Source organism: Leucoraja erinacea, chromosome 2 (genome assembly GCF_028641065.1).
Source record: "Leucoraja erinacea ecotype New England chromosome 2, Leri_hhj_1, whole genome shotgun sequence".
Lineage (NCBI taxonomy): Eukaryota > Metazoa > Chordata > Chondrichthyes > Rajiformes > Rajidae > Leucoraja > Leucoraja erinaceus.
In genome coordinates this window covers 134,420,700-134,442,684 of record NC_073378.1, presented here as the reverse complement: position 1 = coordinate 134,442,684, position 21,985 = coordinate 134,420,700, and the positions used below count along the sequence as shown (strand labels likewise).

Here is a 21,985-nt window from a genome sequence, read left to right as displayed (position 1 = left end):
CTGGGCTCCGCAGGGTGTTGAATGTATCCTCAATAAGGATTGTATCATAGTTGTATAGTGCTTTATTATGGATATTTGTTTGTATTGTAGTATTGGGTTCTGGTTTGTTTTATTGTAGTGACAATATTTATTTTTTATTAATTTAATACATTTTTTGATAAAAACAATTAAAAATTAAAAAAAAATTAAAAACGATTTTTTCGTTTTTTCTTAAATTTTTAGTGTGTTTTAAAAGTCTGTAAATGTTCTCCCTCCGGTTTGTTTTATGTGGGGGAGGGGGAGGGAGGGGGAACTTCCATCACAGTGAGGAATGTGGAGGAGTCACTGTGGTGGATGTTTATGTTTAAATGTATTTTGTGTGTTCCGTTGCTTTTTATTTGTATGACTGACTTGGCAAATGAAATTCTTCATATGTTGCAAAACATACTTGGCTAATAAAGTATTATTGTGATTGTGAAATGCTGGAGTAACTCAGTGGGACAAGCAGCATCTCTGGAGGCGAATCTCTGGAGTCACTCGGCCTGTCCCACTGAGATACTCCAACATTTGGTGTCTACCTTCGGTTTAAACCAGCATCTGCAGTTCCTTCCTACATAGTACAACACAGGAACAGGCCCTTCTGCCCACAATGCCTATGCCAAACATGAGGCCAAGATCAACTCATATCTACCTGCATGTAATCCATATCACTCCATTCCCTGCATATCCAGGTCCCTATCCAAAAGTGTGTTAAACACCACTATCGTATGTCTGCCACCCTCACCACCCCTGGCAGCATGGTCCAGGCATTCACCTCCCTCTGTGTTAAAAAAAAAAGTGGCCCTCACGTCTCCTTTAAACTCTGCCCCTCTTACCTTAAAGCTATGCCCCCTTAATATTTGATATGTCCATCCCTGGGGAGAAGATTCTGACTAGTCTACAAGATAAATAAATAGTTAAAGACTGCTTCTCCGCCTGAGCTGCCCCACGGTTGCTTGGAGGCTGTGGTTCTCATCCTGAAGCCCTTGCAACAGTGGGAGAAGGTATCTTCCTGCCCACCTCTGTCTGGGCTGATGTCACCCCGGGAGTGTGCGGTTGGCCAGCGATGAAGGCGATGCGAGCAGCCTCCGCCCAATCGCGGGGAGAGGCAGGCCGGGCGGTGTGAAAGGCGATGGGTTGGAGGTTGCAGATGAGGGGAGGGAGGGGATGAAAGGGGGAGAGGGAGAGAGGGAGAGGAGAGACAGGGGGACATGGCTGGGAAGAGTGGGAGCGGAGAGATAGAGGCCAGAGACTGCAATCCGCCTGTTCCCTGCGACCAAAGATACTAGAGGAGCCTGTGACTGTTGCCTGTGTGACTGTTGCCTGCAGTCGTTGGGAAGACCAGTGGCTTCTTGGAGGAATCGCGGCTGGCTGTTCAGGTGAGGACACTGTGTGTGTCTGTGTGTGTCTGTGTGTGTGTGTGTGTGTCTGTGTGTGTGTGTGTGTGTGTGTGTGTGTGTGTGTGTGTGTGTCTGTGTGTGTGTGTGTCTGTGTGTGTGTGTGTGTGTGTGTGTGTGTGTGTGTGTGTGTGTGTGTGTGTGTGTGTGTGTGTGTGTATTTAATGTATTCTGCAGCTGTTGTGCAGCGACTTTGTATCCTTTGTCATATTGTATCATTTTTGTATCAATCTCAACGGCGGGACGGTGCGCAGCCAGGAGCAAGGATCCTCTAGTATCTTTAGCCAGGAGACTCGGTGACAGGTGAACTGCAGCACCCCCAGCCTCTTCCAGCCACACAAAAACCCCCGCGGCTTGTCAGTTGCAGCCCGCCCGCCGCCGCATTAAAATGCACGACGCGTCCAACTAAGGCAACCACGCAGGCTGGGGACACCATGATCACCGCGAGTGGAGCTGATCCCTCTCCTGTTGTGGCCGGGATATTGTCAGTGGTTACACAACACGAGCTGGGGTTGCAAGTCGGTCCGTGTCAGTTCTTGGTTTAAGGGCTGTGGGAATAATGTTCCCTGCACTGAGCGCGGGAACATTTCAAGGTGTTCGGGAGATCCCATGGGAATGTGTTTGCAGAGACTGAGAACACGAGAATGAATGTTCCTTGCAAAGATCAAGATCTTTGGTTCCTTGTACCCGACGCCGGGGAATATCCCGCCTGCAGAGGGCGGGAGTGTGTTTTATTTACGTGTAGGAAAGAACTGCAGATGCTGGTTTCAATCGAAGGTAGACACAAAATGCTGGAGTAACCCAGCGGGGCAGGCAGCATCAAATATATTTCGGGCAGTATCTCTGGGGAGAAGGAATGGGCGACGTTTCGTGTCGAGACCCTTCTTAAGACTGAAGAAGAAGAAAGGTCTCGACTCGAAACGTCACCCATTCCGTCTCTCCAGAGATGCTGCCTGTCCCGCTGAGTTACTCCAGCATTTTTGTGTCTACCAATGTTTTATTTGCATCGTTTTGGGAAGAATCCATGTGCAGGGAATGCGAGTAGAACACAGAACAGGGCAGATAGACACAACGTGCTGGAGGAACTCAGCTGGCCAGGCAGCATCTCTGGAGAAAAAGTATGGGTGTCTGTTTTTCTGGTCACCATCAGCTGGTTTCTGGTCAGAAGAGGACCACCCTTCGTCTGAAGAAGGGTCCCGAACTGAAACCACACCCATCCTTTTTCTCCAGAGATGCTGCCTGGCCCGCTGAGTTAATCCAGCACTTTGTATCTATCTTGTTGTTTTTTTGTTTCTACATACAACAGTACACGCAGCACAGAAACGGGCCCTTCAGCCCACAATGTTTGTGCCGAACATGATGCCAAGTTAAACCCATCTCATCTGCCTGCACGTCATCCATATTCCTCTATTCCCCGCATTTCCACATACCTATCCAAAAGCGTATTAAACACCACTATAATATCTGCCTCCACCACCACCGCAGGCAATGCATTCCAGGCCCTCACCACTCTCTGTGTAAAAATATTTAGAAACATAGAAATTAGGTGCAGGAGTAGGCCATTCGGCCCTTCGAGCCTGCACCGCCATTCAATATGATCATGGCTGATCATCCAACTCAGTATCCCGTACCTGCCTTCTCTCCATACCCTCTGATCCCCTTAGCCACAAGGGCAACATCTAACTCCCTCTTAAATATAGCCAATGAACTGGCCTCAACTACCCTCTGCGGCAGAGAGTTCCAGAGATTCACCACTCTCTGTGTGAAAAAAGTTCTCCTCATCTCGGTTTTAAAGGATTTCCCCCTTATCCTTAAGCTATGACCCCTTGTCCTGGACTTCCCCAACATCGGGAACAATCTTCCTGCATCTAGCCTGTCCAACCCCTTAAGAATTTTGTAAGTTTCTATAAGATCCCCTCTCAATCTTCTAAATTCTAGAGAGTATAAACCAAGTCTATCCAGTCTTTCTTCATAAGACAGTCCTCACATCCCAGGAATTTGTCCATTAAACTTTCCCCCTCTCACCTTAAACCTATGCCCTCCAACGTGGGACATTTCCACCCTGGGAAAGAGGTTCTGACTGTCTACCCTATCTATGCCTCAGAATTTAATAACCTCTATCAGGTCACCCCTCACCCTCCAACGTTACAGGGAAAAAAAATCGAGGTCTATACAACCTCTCCATATGGCTGAAAACCTCTGGTCAAGGCGGAATTCTGGTGTGAAGCAGCCTGAAGAAGGGTTTTAACCCCTAGCATCACCTACTCCTTATCCACAGAGACACTGCCTGACCTGCTGAGTTACTTATGACTACCTTCAGCATGGTAAAACTTCTCTGCACCCTCGCCAAAACCTCCACATCCTTTCCTGTAATGGGGAGACCAGACTTGAAGCAATTCTGCATAATGTTCAGGTGCCATATAGCACAGTGGCACAGCAGTAGAGTTGCTGCTTCACAGCACCAGAGACTGGGTTCAATCCTGACAATGGGTGCGGTCTGTACGGGGTATGTTCTCCCTGTGACCGCGTGAGTTTTCGCTGGGTGCTCCAGTTTCCTCCCAAAGACGTCCAGGTTTGTAGGTTAATTGGCTTCTGTAAAAATTGTAAATTATTCGTGTGCATGAAAATGTTAGTGTACGGGGTGATCGCTGGTCAGCGTGGACTCGGTGGGCCAAAAGGCTTGTTTCCGCCCGTTATCTCCAAAGTCTATTGGGAATATCCCAGGCACAATCTGTGGAAAGTGGGGATATCTCAGGTGGAGGACACATGTTCAGATAGTGGGATATAAGAGTCACACAGCACAAAAACAGGCTCTTTGCCCCAATTTATCCAAGCTGACAAAGATGTATATCTAAGCTACTCCCATTTGCCCGTGCCTGGCCCATATCCCTCTAAACCTCTCCGATCCATGCACAGTACCTGTCATTTTAAATGTCATTGTTGTACCTGCCTCCACCACTTCTGCTGGCAGCTCGTTCCGTATACCCACCAAAAGTCACCCCTCAGGTTCCTGTTAGAACTCTCCCCTCTCATCTTAAACCCATGGCCACTAGTTGTAGACTCCCCCACCCTGGGAAAAAAGACTGTGACCATTCACCTTCTCGATGCTCCTCACGATTTATCATGTCACCCCTCAGCCTCCTGCGCTCCAGGGAAACAAGTCCCCACCTATACAGGACATGGCACTGTGAGGGTGTGGAAATATTCCCTGCATGGGGGATTAGTGACAGTACATGAAACTGTCCTTGTGCAACACATGGGAATATTCAATATACAGGATGTATGGATTGCTATTACAGTTGATCCATTAGTTCAGCTTAATTTAGATATACAGCATGGAAACAGGCATTTAGGCCCACCGAGTCCGCGCTGACCAGCGATCCCCGCACACTAACACTATCCTACACACACTAGGGACGATATACAATTTTAACAAGCCAATTAATCTACAAACCTGTCCGTCTTTGGAGTGTGGGAGGAAACTGGAGTTCCCGGAGAAAACCCACGGTCAGGTCACAGGGAGAACGTGCAAACTCCGTGCAGACAGCGCCCGTAGAAAGGATCGAACTGGGGTCTCTGGCACTGTGACACCATTCCGCCCTGTCACCTCATTGCCATGTGTATCGAGATACAGTGAAATACTTTGTTTATCCTTGTCGAGAGAGAGAGAGAGAGAGAGAGAGAGAGAGTACTGTGTTCAAATAGTGGGAATGTTTCAAGTGCAGGACAGGGGTCAGTTTGTGTAAAGTGCTTTGTAGATGATGCACAGACCATTCATTCTGGCTGCTGATGGAGGGAATAAATAGATGCAAAGATACCGCATAGAAACAAGCCCTTTGGCCCACCGAGTCCAGGTGCTGACTTTCATTAAAAAAAGACACAAAGTATTGGAGTGACTCAGTGGGTCAGGCAGCATCTGTGGAGGACATGGATAGTTGACGTTTCAGCTCGGGATCCTTCTTTCAATGTTTCAGGTTGAGACCCTCTTCCATCCATTCCATGTAGCTGTAGGAAGATATGTCCCAACCTGAAATGTCACCTATCCATGTTCTCCAGAGATGCTTCCTGACCCGCTGAGTTACTCATCAATCTGAAGAAGGGTTTCGGCCCGAAACGTCGCCTATTTCCTTCACTCCATAGATGCTGCTGCACCCGCTGAGTTTCTCCAGCAATTTTGTGTACCTTCGATTTTCCAGCATCTGCAGTTCCTTCTTGAACACGAGTTACTCCAACACTTTGTGTGTTTTATTTTTTGTCTTTTAAACGTGGTTAAGAAGGTGGCTGATGAGGGCATTTGGGGACTGGTAATCAACGTTGGCCTTGCCTGCGACACTCAGATCCTGAAATTCCGCACAAAAAAATTGTGTTTTGAATGAAAATATAGACATGTGGTGGCCTTGCCAACCTTTTTGAGGCCAGACCTCTTGTCACAGTCTGTGCTCTCTGCTTGCTCCCGGTGCAGTGACACAGGCTCATTGTCTGATCACAGTGGAGCAGAACTAATCCACGCTGTCAACTCCTGATGTTCCAGGCTTTCTCACAGGCACAGGTTCCATGACGAATGAGCTCAGACACAACAGGCCACTGAACCCAGGCCACACAGAACTAGGGTCGCCAACTGTCCCGTATTAGCCGAGACATCCCGTATATTGGGTTCAATTGGTTTGTCCCATGTGGGCCTTGTCCCGTATTTGACCGCTACTACTCGGGTCGAGGGGACTGTCGCGTCCGGCCCCGCCTCACCCGTCCTGACATAGTGCAGCCCATGGAGTGCAGCAGCAGCAGCAGCAGCAGCAGCAGCGGCGCCTCGCCCGTGGCCCCGTCGGTCGGCAGCCCGGGCCAGCTGTCCGACCTTCGTATCTTCGCTTACCGCCGACACCACCACCCCCCTCCTTCTCACGGCCGATCATCGGGTCATGAGTTGGATGGGGCGCCGGACTTTGTACGTGACGTTGCGCGGCCCGGGCCAAAACTCCTCAGCTGGCCCGCCGGCTGGGCTTTGTGTGTAGTCCAGCACCCGGGACAACTCATCGTTCACCCAGACACGGCCCAGTCGGTCAATTAATTGCCGTCGGGAACTTGTCCCGTATTTTGACCTTTCGTCCCTTATTTGGGAGTGAGAACGTTGGCGACTCTACTCACCACCCTCTGTGTAAAACAAAACTTGGCCTATGTGAATCCTTTAAACTTTGCTCTTTCCACCTTAAAGCTAATGCCCTCTAGTCTTTGACATGTTCGGCACAGACATTGTGGGCCGAAGCGTCTGCTTTTGTGCTGTACTGTTCGATTTACACCCTGGGGGAAAGAGGTTCTGACTGTCTGCCTCATAAACTAATCTGCACGTGATCCATATCCTGCCACTCCCTGCACATCCATGTGCCAATCCAAAACCATAAACCCCATTATCATATCTGCCTCCACCACCCCTGGCAGCACACTCGTAGCACCCACCCATATCTGTGTAAAAATAAACCTGCCCTGTACATTTAAACTTTGCCCCTCTCTCCGTAAAGCTCTGCCCTCTAGTCTTTGACGTTTCCACTCTGCGAGAAAGACCATCTGGGCATCTACACTATCTATGCCTCTCATAATTTAATCTCCACTGCCTGCACGTAATCCATATCCTATCAACCCTTCCATATCCATGTGCCGACATAAAAGCCTCTTAAATGCCACAAACGTATATGCCTTCAACACCACCCTGGGTGGCGTGTTCTAAACACTCACCACCCTTGGTGTAAATAAACACGTCCAGCTCATCACCATTAATTTTTGTTCCCCTCATGGGCGGAATTCCCGAGGGGGACACGTTTCCCCCCCCCCCCCATGTTTTGAGAGGTGGGGGACAATCCCGCCCATGTTTTGTATTCCGGATTTTGAGATTCGCCTGACTTGCAGGTAAGTCCCTCATTCATGGTCACTCACGTTATTTAGTATTTTCTACCCATCTCTCTTTCTCTCTCCCCCCTCCAAGGTTGGTTCTTCTATTTGCCTTTATTTGCTTCCGTTTTATTTGTTTGTGTTATTTAGCACATTGTAGCTTTTGAAAGATTCAAACGGGTATCAGACGCTTTCTAAGGGCTGAATCAGTCAGTTCGTGGGGCCTTTCATCGCCCGGTGCGACTTAAAATCAAACTGCTGCATCGAGGTGCTCGAGGCTCCCGATGTTGAAACCCCCGCCGGCCGATTTTAAGCCGTGCCGGATGATGAAAGGCCCCGCCAACCGGCCGATTCAAGCCCCATGATTCAATAGACAATAGGTGCAGGAGTAGGCCATTCGGCCCTTTGAGCCAGCACCGCCATTCAATGTGATCATGGCTGACAATTCGGGACGGGCGAAGCTGCTGTTGCTGGAGTTCGGAGTCGGTCACCGACCAGGTCAGCTCCCGATGTTACCGTCCACAGGGCCCACGGACGAAGCCTCGTGCCTGTGTGTGTGTGCGCGGCCACCAAGAAGCCGTGCCCCAAATTGTGTCCCCCCCATGTTTTGATAGCGATTTCCGCCCCTGGTTCATCTCACTTCAAAGCTATGCCCTCAAGTCCTTGACTTCCCTGGGAAAAGATTCTGACTGTAATATTGTGGCAAACAAATCTTTGTTCACTCTTGGTGGGTTGGGGCATCTCAGTCGCCATGGACAAGTTGGGCCGAAGGGCTCGTATCGATGCTCTATGTCATCCTGAAATTCCACTTGACTCACGGAAACAGGCCCTTCAGCCCAACTCATCCATGCTGACCAAGACGCCCAATCTGATGTTGTCCCATTTGCCCGTGTTTGCCTCATATGCCTCTGAACATTTCCAGAGATGCGGCCAGACCTACTGAGTTCTTTCAGCACTTTGTGTTCCAGTGTGTGCAGTTCCTTCTGTTTACTTTGCGATACAGCACGAAAACAGGCCTTTTGGCCCACGAGTCCGTGCCAACCAGCGATCCCCGCACACTAATGCCCCTGTCCCACTTAGGAAACCTGAACGGAAACCTCTGGAGACTTTGCGCCCTACCCAAGGTTTCCGTGCGGTTCCCGGAGGTTTTTGTCAGTCTCCCTACCCGCTTCCACCACCTGCAACCTCCAGCAACCACCTGCAACCTCCGGGAACCGCACGGAAACCTTGGGTGGGGCGCAAAGTCTCCAGAGGTTTCCGTTCAGGTTTCCTAAGTGGGACAGGGGCATTAACTATCCTACACCCACGAGGGACAATTTACAATTATTCCAAGGCAATTAGCCTACAAACCTGTACGTCTTTGGAGTGTGGGAGAAAACTGAATCATCTAGAGAAAATTCATGCAGATCACGGGGAGAACGTACAAACTCCATACAGACTGCACCCGTAGTTAGGAATTAATCCGGGTCTGTGGCGCTGTAAGGCACCAACTCTACCGCTGTCTGCAGGGAGGTAGCCGCTCACTGGTTTGCTTTCCGTCCAGGTGCTCGGGTCGGGCTCGATGGATCTCATCGCCACGCTTGCAATACTCAGTGTCCAGGGGCTGAGGTCCTGGGGCTGCATGGCGGGATGCCGGTGTTACAGTACAACGGTGGAATGTGGATCTCTGGGCTTGACCGCCGTCCCGAACAACATTCCCACCTTCACCCAGGTATGATCGCCAGTCGTGCCGTATGGCAGTGTCCAGTGAGAGTACTGGTGGTGGGGCCAGAGTTCTAGAGTCCTGGCCGCAGGGACGATCACCGCCCTAGTCCTGATGATATCTGGGGAGAGATATGTTTTTTTTTTGCCTTCCTTCACTGCGAGGAGCGGATGCGCTGTGAAGGATGTTTGTGTAAATTGTGTTGTGTCTTGGGTCTTTTTCGTTTTGTATGTATGACTGCAGAAACGACATTTCGTTTGGACCTCAACGGGGTCCAAACGACAAATAAATTGTATTGTATTGTATGTATGAGGTAGAATCGGCCTCCTCACCCGACCTAGGTGCCACAATTTCAGGGGGGACCTCTGGTGGGCTTTCAAGTGCGCTCTGGTAATTTTGGCCAGTGTCAAGGAGGTGCTGGACCACCAGTTGCTGGAGAATCGGTGGTGGACCTGTACTGGAACTTCATTTGGACAGGGACATGGACTGGAAAGGTTTAAAGTGATATGGGCCAAATGCGGGCAGGTGGGACTAGTGTCAATATGGGCCAAAGGGCCTGTTTCATTGATTGCTGCATGACTATGACTCCATTGTAGCAGTGCGCCAGAGCCTAACCTTGCTTCTGAGAAAGAGGTGGTGAGATGAGGTCCCACCAGCCCCCTAGGTCTGAGCACCTGCATCTAGTTTAGTTTAGTTTATTGTCACTTGTACCCAGGTACAGTGAAAAGCCTTTTTGTTGCGTGCTATCCAGTCAGCGGAAGGACAATACATGATTACAATCGAGCCGTTCACAGTGTGTAGATACAGGATAAAGGGAATAACATTTAGTACGAGATAAAGTCCAATTAAAGGTAGTCCGGGTCTCCAATGGGGTAGATGGTAGCTCAGGACCACTTTCTAGTTGGTGAGAGGATGATTCAGTTGCCTGATAACAACTGGGAAGAAACTGTCCCTGAATCTGTAGGTGTACATTTTCGCACATATGTGCCTCTTGCCTGATGGGAGAGGGGAGAAGAGACAGTGACCGGGATGAGACTGGTCCATGATTATGCTGCTGGCCTTGCCGAGGCAGCGTGAAGTGTAGATGGAGTCGATGGAAGGGAGGTTTGCGTGATGTTCTAGGCTGCGTCCACAATTTTCTGCAATTTATTAAAATAAATATTTCTGTGCTTGGATCCCTTCAGACGATATTCCTGCAAGACAATAATATCACCCGTATCAGTCGGAAGGATTTCTCCCATCTCTCCAACCTGCAGAACCTCTACATCCAGAACAACAGCCTGGAGACCATTGAGGCCGGGGCGCTGGCTCGGCAGCGCTCCCTGCTGGAGTTGGCTCTCAACGGCAACCACATCCAGCAGCTGCATCCCGACACCTTCCAGGGGCTCACACACCTGCGCATCCTCTACCTGGCTGCTAATCACATCTCCCACCTGGTGGGACACACCTTCCACGAGCTACAGGTGGACGGGGGGAGAATGGGGGGGGGGGGGGGGAGAGGGGGAGTGGGGGGGGAGTGGGGTGTGTGAGGAGGAGAGTGAGGGGGGAGAGAGGTGTGTGGGGGGGGGGGGGGGGGGGGGATGGGCGTGGGGGGAAGTGGTGGGTGGTGTGATGAGGAGAGAGTGGAGTGGGGGTCGGGGAGGGGGGAATGATGTGTGTGGGGGGGATTCTTCAATTTAAACCAGCATCTGCAATGGGGTGGGGGGGGGAGTGTGGGGGGGAATGTGGGGGGGGGATGTGGGTGTGGGGATGTGGGGGGGAGTGGGGGGGAGGAGGGGGGGGGGGAGTGGAGGTGGGGGGGAGTTCCTACACATGTTATGTCCAAGTGTCTTTTAAATGTTGTTATAGTACCTGCCTCAACTACCGCCTCTGGCAACTCGTTCCATCTACCCACCACCCTCTGTGTGGAAAAGTTCCCCTTCAGATTCCTATTAACTCTTTCTGCCCACACCTTAAACCAATGTGCAGTGTTTCTTGACTCCCCTAATCTGGGTGAAAGAATCTGTGCATTCACCCTATCCACTGTATTCCTGTCATGATCTTTTTCATCTCTATAATATCGCCCCTAGCCTGCCTGACCTCTCCCTATAGCTGAGGCTCTTGGGCCCACTGAGCTACAGGCACATACAGTAGATATGCAGGGAATGGAGGAATATAGGTTATGCGATGATGATAACAGATGGTTTTGGCATAATGTTTGGCATGCACATTGTGGTTCAATTATTATTTATTATCACATGTACCAAGGTGCAGTGAATGTCTTTTTCCGTAAACAGTTCAGTAAGATTATTGTCACATAATCGTACAATCCCCGGCTAAGTACAGGATGTGTAGAAGCCAGGATGGCACCCAAGCTAGGTGGCGGACTCTATGCATGCTGCAACACCAAGAAAATGGACCACATTACACCTGTCCTTAAATCTTTGCACTGGCTCCCTGGGTGTAAGAGGATAGATTTTAAAATTCTGTTACTGACCTACAAGGCACTGAATGGTCCAGGTCCAAAATACATCTCTGACCTACTTGTTGTACATGAGGCGCCTAAACTAGACTCCTCAGGTCTTCAGGACAGGTTTACTCTGTGTTCCCAGGGTCAGAACTAAAAACGCTGAAGCAGCATTCGGTTTTTATGCTCCACACCTGTGGAACAAGGTCCCTGAACACCTGAGGTGTGCACAGACTGTAAGCGCATTTAAATCAGGCCTAAAAACACTGTTGTTTACTATAGCCTGTCCATAACCCGACATGCAGGTAATCTTAACCGTCTAATTTTAACCCCTTTTATGTGCTCTTTAAAATCGTTTTATTGTTTCATTGACATTGTTTCATTATTCATACATTTATCATATTGCTTATTTTGCAATTTTTAATTATTAACTATTTTATTTTTTCTTTCCTGTAAAGCACCTTGAATTGCTGTTTGCAGGAATGGTGCTATACAAACAAACTTGCCTTGCCTTGGTCCCAGAAGCGGATCCACAATGACGCATTACATTCACTCCACTCCTTTAAACCTCTACTCCGACAACTGTACACTGTGGACGGCTCGATTGTAACCATGTTTAGTTTAGTTTAGAAATACAGCGCGGAAACAGGCCCTTCTGCCCACCGAGTCCGCACGGACCAGTACATAAACACCACCCTACGCACAGGAGAAAACCCACCCAGGTTACCTAGAAGCTCTGTCCAAACAGCACCCGTAGTCGGGATCGAACCTACGTCCCGGGAGATCTGCTGTATGATTTGACTGGGTTGTATGCAAAACAAAGCATTTCCCTGTAGTTAGGTACCTGTGACAATAAAGTGTAATTCATTCTAAGATAGACACAAAAAGCTGGAGTAACTCAGCGGGACAGGCAGCATGTCTGATGAGAAGGAATAGGTGACGTTTCGAGTCAATAGACAATAGGTACAGGAGTAGGCCATTTGGCCTATGTGATCATGGCTGATCATCCCAAATCAGTACGCCGTTCCTGCCTTCTCCCCATATCCCCTGACTACGCTATTTTTAAGAGCCCTAACTAGCTCTCTCTTGAAAGCATCCAGAGAACCGGCCTCCACTGCCCTCTGAGGCAGAGAATTCCGGAGTCTGGAATAAGAGTCGAGACCCTTATTCATACTGATAGTCAGGGGAAAGAGAAACGAGAGACATAGACGGTGATAGGGAGAGATATAGAACAAATGAATGAAAGATATGCAAAAAAGTAACGATAATAAGCTGTTTACTGGGTGAGAACGAGTTACTGACAATGAGACTCAACAAGACGACTTTGAAGCTCTGGTGAGAGAGGGATGGGGAGAGAGGGGATGCAGGGTTTACTTGAAGTTTGAGAAATCAAGATTCATACCACTGGGTTGTAAGCTGCCCAAGTGAAAAATGAGATGCTGTTGTTGTGTTTCAGAGACTGCAGGAGCTGCATCTGCAGGAGAACAGCCTGCAGTCGCTGGACGAGGAGGCGTTTGTGGGGCTCTCTTCGCTGGCCTTGCTGGACCTGAGCAACAACTGGCTCCGCACGCTTCACCAGGCCTCGCTGCAACCCCTCACCAGCCTGCAGGAGCTGCGGCTCATTGGTGAGGACAAGGCCACGCACGGGGAGGGGAGGGAATGGGCGGCACGGTGGCGCAAGCGGGTAGAGCCGCCCTCTCACGGCGCCAGAGTCCCGGGTTCGACCCCGTCCCCGGCTGCTGTCTGTGTGGAGTGTGGAATGTTTCCAGCAGAGACACAAAATGCTGGAGTAACTCAGCGGGACAGGGCAGCATCTCTGGAGAAAAGGAATGGGTGACTTTTCGGGTCGAGACCCTTCTTCAGAGTCAGAGTCAGAGGAAAGGGAAACAAGAGTCGGTGATATAGGGAGATATAAAGAATAAATGAATGAAAGATATGCAAAGAAGTAACGAAGATAAAGGTAACAGGCCGTTGTTAGCTGTTTGTTAGGTGAACACAAGTTGTGGACAATGGAAATCAACAACACAACCAGGAAGCTGGTACAACGTGTGGGGGAGAAATGGAGAGAGAGGGAAAGCAAGTGTTACTTAAAATTTGATAAAATATTCATAGTAACATAGAAACATAGAAAATAGGTGCAGGAGTAGGACATTCGGCCCTTCGAGCCTGCACCGCCATTCAATATGATCATGGCTGATCATCCAACTCAGTATCCCGTACCTGCCTTCTCTCCATACCCTCTGATCCCCTTAGCCACAAGGGCCACATCTAACTCCCTCTTAAATATAGCCAATGAACTGCTCAACTACTTTCTTTGGCAAAGAATTCCAGAGATTCACCACTCTCTATGTGATTTTTTTTTTCTCATCTCGGTCCTAAGAGACTTCCCCCATATCCTTAAACTGTGACCCCTTGTTCTGGACTTCCCCAACATCGGGAACAATCTTCCTGCATCTAGCCTGTCCAACCCCTTAAGAATTTTGTAATTTTCTATAAGATCCCCTCTCAATCTTCTAAATTCTAGCGAGTACAAGCCGAGTCTATCCAGTCTTTCTTCGTATGAAAGTCCTGACATCCCAGGAATCAGTCTGGTGAACCTTCTCTGCACTCCCTCTATGGCAAGAATGACTTTCCTCGGATTAGGAGACCCAAACTGTATGCAATACTCCAGGTGTGGTCTCACCAAGACCCTGTACAACTGCAGTACAACCTCCCTGCTCCCTGCTCCTATGCTCCTGCTGATAGAAGTATATAAAATGATAAGAGGTATACACTGGGTAGACAGTCAGGAGTTAGAGCGGCACAGTGGAGCAGCTGGTAGAGCCGCTGACTCACAGCGCCATAGAACCAATTTCACCCTGACCTTAGGTGCTGTCTGTGTGGAGTTTGCACGTTCTACCTGTGACTGTGTGGTTCCCCTCCGGGTGCTCCGGTTTCCTCCCACATCCCAAAGACGTGCAGGTTTGCAGGTTAATTGGCCCTCTGTAAATTGCCCCCTAGTGTGTCGGGAGTGGATGAGAAAGTGGGATAACATAGAACTAGTGCGAACGGGTGATCGAAGGTCAACGTGGGCCGAAGGGCCTGTTTCCGTGCTGTATCTCTGAACTAAACTAAGTGTCCCCGGTGACCACGTGAGCAGGTGTGATGGGAAACTGATGTAGGGATGGAATTGGGAGAGCAAGGCCGGTAGGATGGTAGGTAGAAGCAGACAAGAAAATCATATTTGTGTGGGCTGGATACCCTGCAGGCGGGAAGAGAAAATGACCGGTCCTCGATTATGTTGGCAACGTGAACTGTAGAGTGGTGGAGTCAATGGTGGGGAGTCTGGGCTGTGTGATGGACTGGGCTACATCCACAACTCTCTGCAATTTATTGTGGTCTTGGGCAGAGCTGTTCCCAGACCCAAGCTGTCATGCAACCTGGATGAATGATTTTATAATAATAATAATTATTATAATAATCTTTATTGTCATTGTACAAGACAACAACATTTTGTTGGAGCAGTCCTCCAGCTGCACAGGAATATGAGGATAAAATACGTTTAAAAAAGAACTATTAAAAAAATTAGACTATAAACATATAGGAGTATGGGCGGGTGTGTGAGAGACGGGGGGGAATCAGTGTGGGAGGGGGATAGAGTTCAGTAGTGTCACAGCTCTATGGTAGAAGCTGTTTTTTAGTCTTGTCGTGCGGGTGTTCAGTGTCCTGTATCGTCTTCCTGAGGGCAGGGGGGTGAGGGGCAGTGTCCAGGGTGTGTGCTGTCTCTAATGGTACCCTTGACCCTCCGGATGCAGCGGGTCCGGTAGATGTCCTCCAGTCTGGGGAGCTGGGTGCCAGTCATCCTCTCAGCAGTCTTAATGACGCGTTGGAGAGCTTTCCTGTTCTCTGCGGTGCAGCCAGAGTACCATACTGTGATGTAGTATGTGAGAACTGACTCGATGGCTGACCTGTAGAAGCTCACCAGCAGCTGTTGTGGGAGACGTGCCCTCTTCAAGCACCTCAGGAAGTGAAGCCTTTAAAGTCCTTTCTTGGCCGTCGCCGTGATGTTGACGGTCCAGGTCAGGTCGTGGCTGATGTTCAGATTCAGATTCAGATTCAATTTTAATTGTCATTGTCAGTGTACAGTACAGAGACAACAAAATGCATTTAGCATCTCCCTGGAAGAGCGACATAGCAAACGATTTGAATAAATAATAATAAGTGTCCGGGGGGGGTGGTGATTGACAGTCACCGAGGTACGTTGTTGACCCCGAGGTACCTGATGTTCTGCACAGCCTCCACTGTCTCGCCGTTAATGGTGATGGGCAGATGGACGAAGGTCTTCGGTCTCCTCCTGAAGTCCAGGATCATCTCCTTTGTTTTTTGCTGCGTTGAGGATCAGGTTGTTCTCACGGCTCCAGCTCGCCAGGTTCTCTACCTCTGTCCTGTAGGCGGCCTCGTTGTTACACGTAATCCTGCCTACCACGATGGTGTCATCTGCAAACTTTAATATGGTGTTGGCCTCGTGGGTGGGTTTGCGGTCGAGAGTGTAGAAAGATAAGAGGAAGGGGCTCAACACACAGCCCTGTGGTGCACCGATGTTCAGGGTGATGCTGGAGGAGACCTGCCTCCCCATGCGCACAGTCTGTGGTCGGCCGGTGAGAAAGTCCAGGACCCAGCTGCTCAGGTGTGTGTTGAGGCCCAGGTGGTCCAGCTTGGTGACTAGTTTATGGGGGGGGATGGTGTTAAAGGTGGAGCTATAATCTATGAATAGCATCCGCACATAACTGTCCCGCTGGTCAAGGTGTGTCAGGGTGAAGTGGAGGGCCAGTGACATTGCGTCCTCCGTCGACCTGTTTGCCCTATAGGCAAATTGGTGGTGGTCTAAGGAGGGGGGGATGCTGTTCTTCAAGTGTCCCAGTACCAGACGTTCGAAGCACTTCATCACCACCGGTGTCAGCGCCACTGGCCGATAATCGTTGAGGGACCTGATGGCGGATCTGTAGAAGAAAGTCTCTACATGTCTGGGAGAAATCGAGGAAGATGTTGAATGACTGAAGTTCCTTGACGTAAATATTACTAATATTAGTCACGGTGGCACAGCGGCAGAGTTGCTGCCTTACGGCGAGCGCAGAGCCGGAGACCTGGGTTCCATCCTGACTACGGGTGCTGTCTGTACGGAGTTTGTACGTTCTCCACGTGACCTGCGTGGATTTTCTCCAAGATCTTCGGTTTCCTCCCACACTCCAAACTCGTGCAGGCATGTAGGCTAATTGGCTTGGTAAATGTAAAAATAATTGTCCCTAGTGGGTGTAGGATGGTGTTAATGTGCAGGGATCGCTGGTAAGCGAGGATCCGGAGGGCTGAAGGGCCTGTGTCTGTGCTGTATCTCTTAAGTAAACTTAACTAAACTAAACTATTGTAGACAAAACTGCTGGAGAAATTCAGCGGGTGCGGCAGCATCTATGGAGCGAAGGCAATAGGTGACGTTTCAGGTCGAGACCCTTCTTCAGACTAAACTATTGATCTGTCGTGGACCAACCACGTGGATCTGACAGCCAAGAAGCCGACGCCGATGCCTCTACTTCCTGAGGAGACCATGGACTCATACAAACTTCTACAAGTGCATCATAGAAAGCGTACTGAAGATAGACACAAAATGCTGGAGTAGCTCAGTGGGACAGGCGGCAGCATCTCTGGAAAGAAGGAATGGGTGATGTTTCGGGTCGAAAGCCCTTCTTCAGACTGAAAGTCACGGGAAAGGGAAACGAGAGAGAAAGCGTACTGTCGGGTTGCATCACAGCCTGGTTTGGGAACAGCTCTGCCCAAGACCGCAAAGAAAATGGAGAGAGTGTGTAGGAAGGAACTGCAGATGCCGGTTTAAACCAAAGATAGACATAAAAAGCTGGAGTAACTCAGCAGGACAGGCAGCATCTGTGGAGATAAGGAATGGGTGACGTTTCGTGTTGAGATCCTTCTTCCTTTTGCAAGGGTCGGCCAGTCGATCACACAGACCACACATTGACTCCACCATTGACTCCATCCACACTTCACGCTGCCTCGGCAGAATAGCCAACACAATCCAAGACTTAGACACAAAATGCTGGAGTAACTCAGCGACACTGGCAGCATCTCTGGAGAGAAGGAATGGGCGACATTTCGGGTCGAGACCCATAAGTCTGAAGAAGGGTCTCGACCCAAAACGTCGCCCATTCCTTCTCTCCAGAGATGCTGCCTCACCTGCTGACTTACTCCAGCATTTTGCGTCTACCTTCGATTTAAACCAGCATCTAAATATTATCTAAATGGTGGCCGATTGGGAAAGGGGGAGATGCAGCGAGACCTGGGTGTCATGGTACACCAGTCATTGAAGGTAGGCATGCAGGTGCAGCAGGCAGTAAAGAAAGCGAATGGTATGTTAGCTTTCATTGCAAAAGGAATCGAGTATAGGAGCAGGGAGGTTCTACTGCAGTTGTACAGGGTCTTGGTGAGTATTGCGTACAGTTTTGGTCTCCTAATCTGAGGAAAGACATTCTTGCCATAGAGGGAGTGCAGAGACGGTTCACCAGACTGATTCCTGGGATGTCAGGACTGTCTTATGAAGAAAGACTGGATAGACTTGGTTTATACTCTCTAGAATTTAGGAGATTGAGAGGGGATCTTATAGAAACTTACAAAATTCTTAAGGGATTGGACAGGCTAGATGCAGGAAGATGTTAGCGAAGTCCAGGAAGTCCACAAAGGGGTCACAGTTTAAGGATAAGGGGGAAATCCTTTAAAACCGAGATGAGAAGAACTTTTTTTTCACACAGAGAGTGGTGAATCTCTGGAACTCTCTGCCACAGAGGGTAGTTGAGGCCAGTTCATTGGCTATATTTAAGAGGGAGTTAGATGTGGCCCTTGTGGCTAAGGGGATCAGGGGGTATGGAGAGAAGGCAGGTACGGGATACTGAGTTGGATGATCAGCCATGATCATATTGAATGGCGGTGCAGGCTCGAAGGGCCGAATGGCCTATTCCTGCACCTAATTTCTATGTTTCTATGTTTCTATCTGCAGTTCTTTCTTACACAATCAAAGACTTGTCCCACCCTGGTCATTCCTTCTTCTCCCTGCTCCCATCCAGCAAAAGGTACAGAAGCTTGAAAGAGCGCACCACCAGACTCAGGAACAGCTTCTTCCCCTCTGTTATCAGGCTTCTGAACGGCCCTTCCATAAGCTAGGGCACTGTCCAATTCACCTCTAACCCATTGCGGACATTGGACTTTGTCTGTGGAACTGATGCGCTACAATGCTGAGAACTATATTCTGCACTCTGTATCTTCCCCTTTGCTCTACCTGTTGCCCTTGAGTTTAACTTGATTGTATCTATGTATGGTATACCAGATCTTAGTTTTAGTGTAGCGTTATAGCACGGAAACAGGTCCATTGGCCCACCGAGTCCATGCCGACCATCGATCACCCATTCACAATGTTATGCTACTTTCTCACCCGCTCCCCACATATTAGGGGTAATTTACAGAGGGCCAATGAGCCCACAAATCTGCACATCTTTGGGATGTGGGAGGAAACCGGAGCACCCAGAGGAAACCCACGCGGTCAGAGGGAGAAATGTGGAAATTCTACACACACAGGCAACAGCCGATGTCGGGATGGTAGCCGATTCTCTGGCGCTGTGAGGTGGCCAGCTCTACCAGCTGTGCAGATCTGTGGATAGCCTGCAAAACAAACCTGTTCACTGTACCTTGGTGCAGCTGACAGCAACAGAGTTAAAAAGAACACAAAGTACTGGAGGAACTCAGCGAGTCAGGCAGCATCTGTGGAGAACGTGGATAGGTGACGTTTAGTGTTAGGAACCTTGTAATTATCATCTGTAGCTCTATGTTTCTAAATGTGACACCTGTCTAACCCTGTCTATCGCTCTCCCCTCTGCAGGGAATCGGTGGCGGTGTGACTGCGGGCTCCACTGGCTGCGGTCCTGGATGGTGAAGGAGGGCCGCCGGCTGCTGCTGGGCAGGGCTATACCGTGCTCCGAGCCGCCCCGTCTGTCTGGCCAGAGCCTGCCGGAGGTCCCGGCCTCCAGCCTGATCTGCATCCCTCCGGCGGTGAGCCTGGACCGTATGGGGGCCTCGGCACGGGCGGGGGAGGCGGTACGAGTGGCCTGCAGGGCCTCGGGGTACCCCGTGCCGGCGGTGAGCTGGAGGAGGCTGGGCCAGGCCTGGGAGCCGGGCCTGGTGGAACTTGAGGGGACGGGCCCACTGCTGCTGCCCCTGACGCTGCCCAACGTGTCGGCAGCCCAGGCCGGGGCCTACGTGTGTGAGGCTCGCAACGCTGGGGGCAGGGCCGCCGCCACCTTCACTCTGCTGCTCAACACCTCGGGCCTGCTGCCGCGCCCAGGCCGGGAGCCGCTGTACGAGGGGGCCGAGTTCGGGGGGCTGGGCCCGGCGGCACAGATGGGCGTGGCGGCCGGCATCGCCCTGCTAGGCCTGGCCGCTCTGCTGCTGCTGCTGGCTGTCATACGGCGTCGCGGGGGCCCCTGGGGCAATGCCCTGGGCCACGAGGAGGCCCCGGCCTGTGGACTCTACCTCAACGACTACTCGGACGGGCCCAGCACCTTCGCCCAGCTGGAGGAGTACCGGGACAGCGATGGCCGAGAGATGTTCGTCATCGACCGAAGCAGGAGGGACTTCCACACATACAAGGACACGGCCCAGGGAGGCAGGCTGCTGGGGATGGGCGACCCGCAGGATCAGGACATGCAGACTGCCCAGGCCCAGGCCCAGGCTCAAGCCCGGGCCCAAACACAGGCCCAGGCTCTGGCTCAAGACCAAATCCAATCCCCATCTCAGGCCAAAGTCCAGGCCCAAACCCATGCCCAGGCCCCTCAGGCAAATGTCCAGGCCCAAAACAGTCCTCAAGCCCAGGCCCAAATCCCAGCCCAGGCCCTGTGGCCGGAACAGGCCAGCATATTCGAGAACCCGTCCACGATGTTTAAGGAGGAGATCGAGTATGAAATCCACTGCTGAGCGGCGGCCTCGGGAATAGATTTTCCTTTGCCTCCACCGGGAATCGATCCACCACCCGTGGTGAGTCTCCCTCCCAGTGCCGTGCCGAGGCCCCCTCTCGCCCCCTGTTGGACGGTGTGAGGAGCAGGGCAGCCCGCCCAACATCGACGCCTTTCACCGGCAACGTGCCCAAGGCCTGGTCGCGGCCCGTGGGATCCTGCTGATCCACGGCTATACAGTGACCTGCACCTCCTTCAAGGGCTGGGAGTGAAGGAGGGGGGCAAAATATTCACTCGTTTCCCAATACTGCCTTTCCAACAGCCGGGCACGAACTGGGGTTTAATCTGGATAAATGCCATGTAAAACAAACCAGGGCAGCACGTCCACAGTCCATGGTGAAGTGTTGTAGAACAGAGAGACCTGGCGGATGTTGGAACATGGTTCCATGAAAGCAGTGACACAGGTGTACAGGGTGGTCAAGAAGGGTCTCAACCCGAAACGTCACCTATTCCTTTTCTCCAGAGATGCTGTCTGACCCAGCTGAGTTACTCCAGCTTTTTGTACCTATCTGTGGTGAGCAGGCGTTTGTTATCGATACTGAGCTCAGGAGTTGGGATGTCACGTTTACTGCTGGACAAGACATTGAAAATGCCTTGTTTAAGAAGGAACTGCAGATGCTGGAGAATCGAAGGTACACAAAAAAGCTGGAGAAACTCAGCGGGTGCAGCAGCATCTATGGAGCGAAGGAAATAGGCAACGTTTCGGCCCGAAACGTTGCCTATTTCCTTCGCTCCATAGATGCTGCTGCACCCGCTGAGTTTCTCCAGCTTTTTTGTGTACCATTGAAAATGCCTTTTCTGCAGAACTGTGCACAGTTTTGGTCCACCTTTCTATAGGAAGGATGTCGTTAAACTGGAAAGGGCGAGAAATATTGATTTACAAGGATGTTTCGAGGCCTGGAGAGTTATATGGATGTTAAAAGGATTAAGGGGGGTCATATTGAAACCTACCGGATAATGAAAGGCCCAAGACTGAGTGTATGTGGATAAGATGTTTCCATTGATGGGAGAAATCCATCCAGAATCCGAGGGCACAGCCTCCGAATTAAAGGACGTACCCTTGGAATGGAGATAAGGAGAAATTTCTTTAGCCAGAGGGTGGTGAATTTGTGGAATTCATTGCCACAGACCATGAATGTGGAATTCATTGCCACGGGGAAGCCAACTCATTAGGTGTAGTGACTAAAGCAGTAGGTTCTTGATTAGTAAGGGCGACAAAGCTAATGGAGAGAATGCAGGAGGATGGGGTTGAGAGGGAAAGATCGATCAGCCATGAGCGAATGGTGGAGTAGACTTGATGGGCCGAATGGCCTAATTCTGTTCCTACGTCTTATGGTTTTATGGAGAGGCTGAGTCTTTATTCCCAGGAGTGTAGGAGGCTGAGGGGTGACTTTATAGTTTATTAAATCATGAGGAGCACAGATAAAGTGAGCAGCCACAGTTTTATCCCCAGGGTAAGGGAGTCTAAAACCAGAGGGCATACGGTGCATTCAGAAAGTAT

General features: G+C 50.4%; 1 protein-coding gene across 1 annotated transcript; it reads left to right on the top strand.

The window, feature by feature from the left end:
* The first annotated feature begins 1,235 nt into the window (after positions 1-1,235).
* On the top strand, positions 1,236-21,182 carry LOC129705546 (leucine-rich repeat-containing protein 24-like). Its single transcript, XM_055649121.1, has 5 exons — positions 1,236-1,397; positions 8,839-9,006; positions 10,182-10,460; positions 12,900-13,068; positions 19,356-21,182. The coding sequence occupies exons 2-5, from the start codon at positions 8,857-8,859 to the stop codon at positions 20,444-20,446; spliced, it is 1,689 nt and encodes a 562-aa protein (XP_055505096.1). The 5' UTR covers positions 1,236-1,397; positions 8,839-8,856; the 3' UTR covers positions 20,447-21,182.
* Positions 21,183-21,985: the final 803 nt, after the last annotated feature.

Coding starts and splice junctions, on each gene's coding strand:
- LOC129705546 (XM_055649121.1), top strand. CDS start 8,857: ATGGATCTCATCGCCACGCTTGCAATACTCAGTGTCCAGGGGCTGAGG. Junction 9,007..10,181: donor ACATTCCCACCTTCACCCAG/GTATGATCGCCA, acceptor GGATCCCTTCAG/ACGATATTCCTGCAAGACAA. Junction 10,461..12,899: donor ACACCTTCCACGAGCTACAG/GTGGACGGGGGG, acceptor GTTGTGTTTCAG/AGACTGCAGGAGCTGCATCT.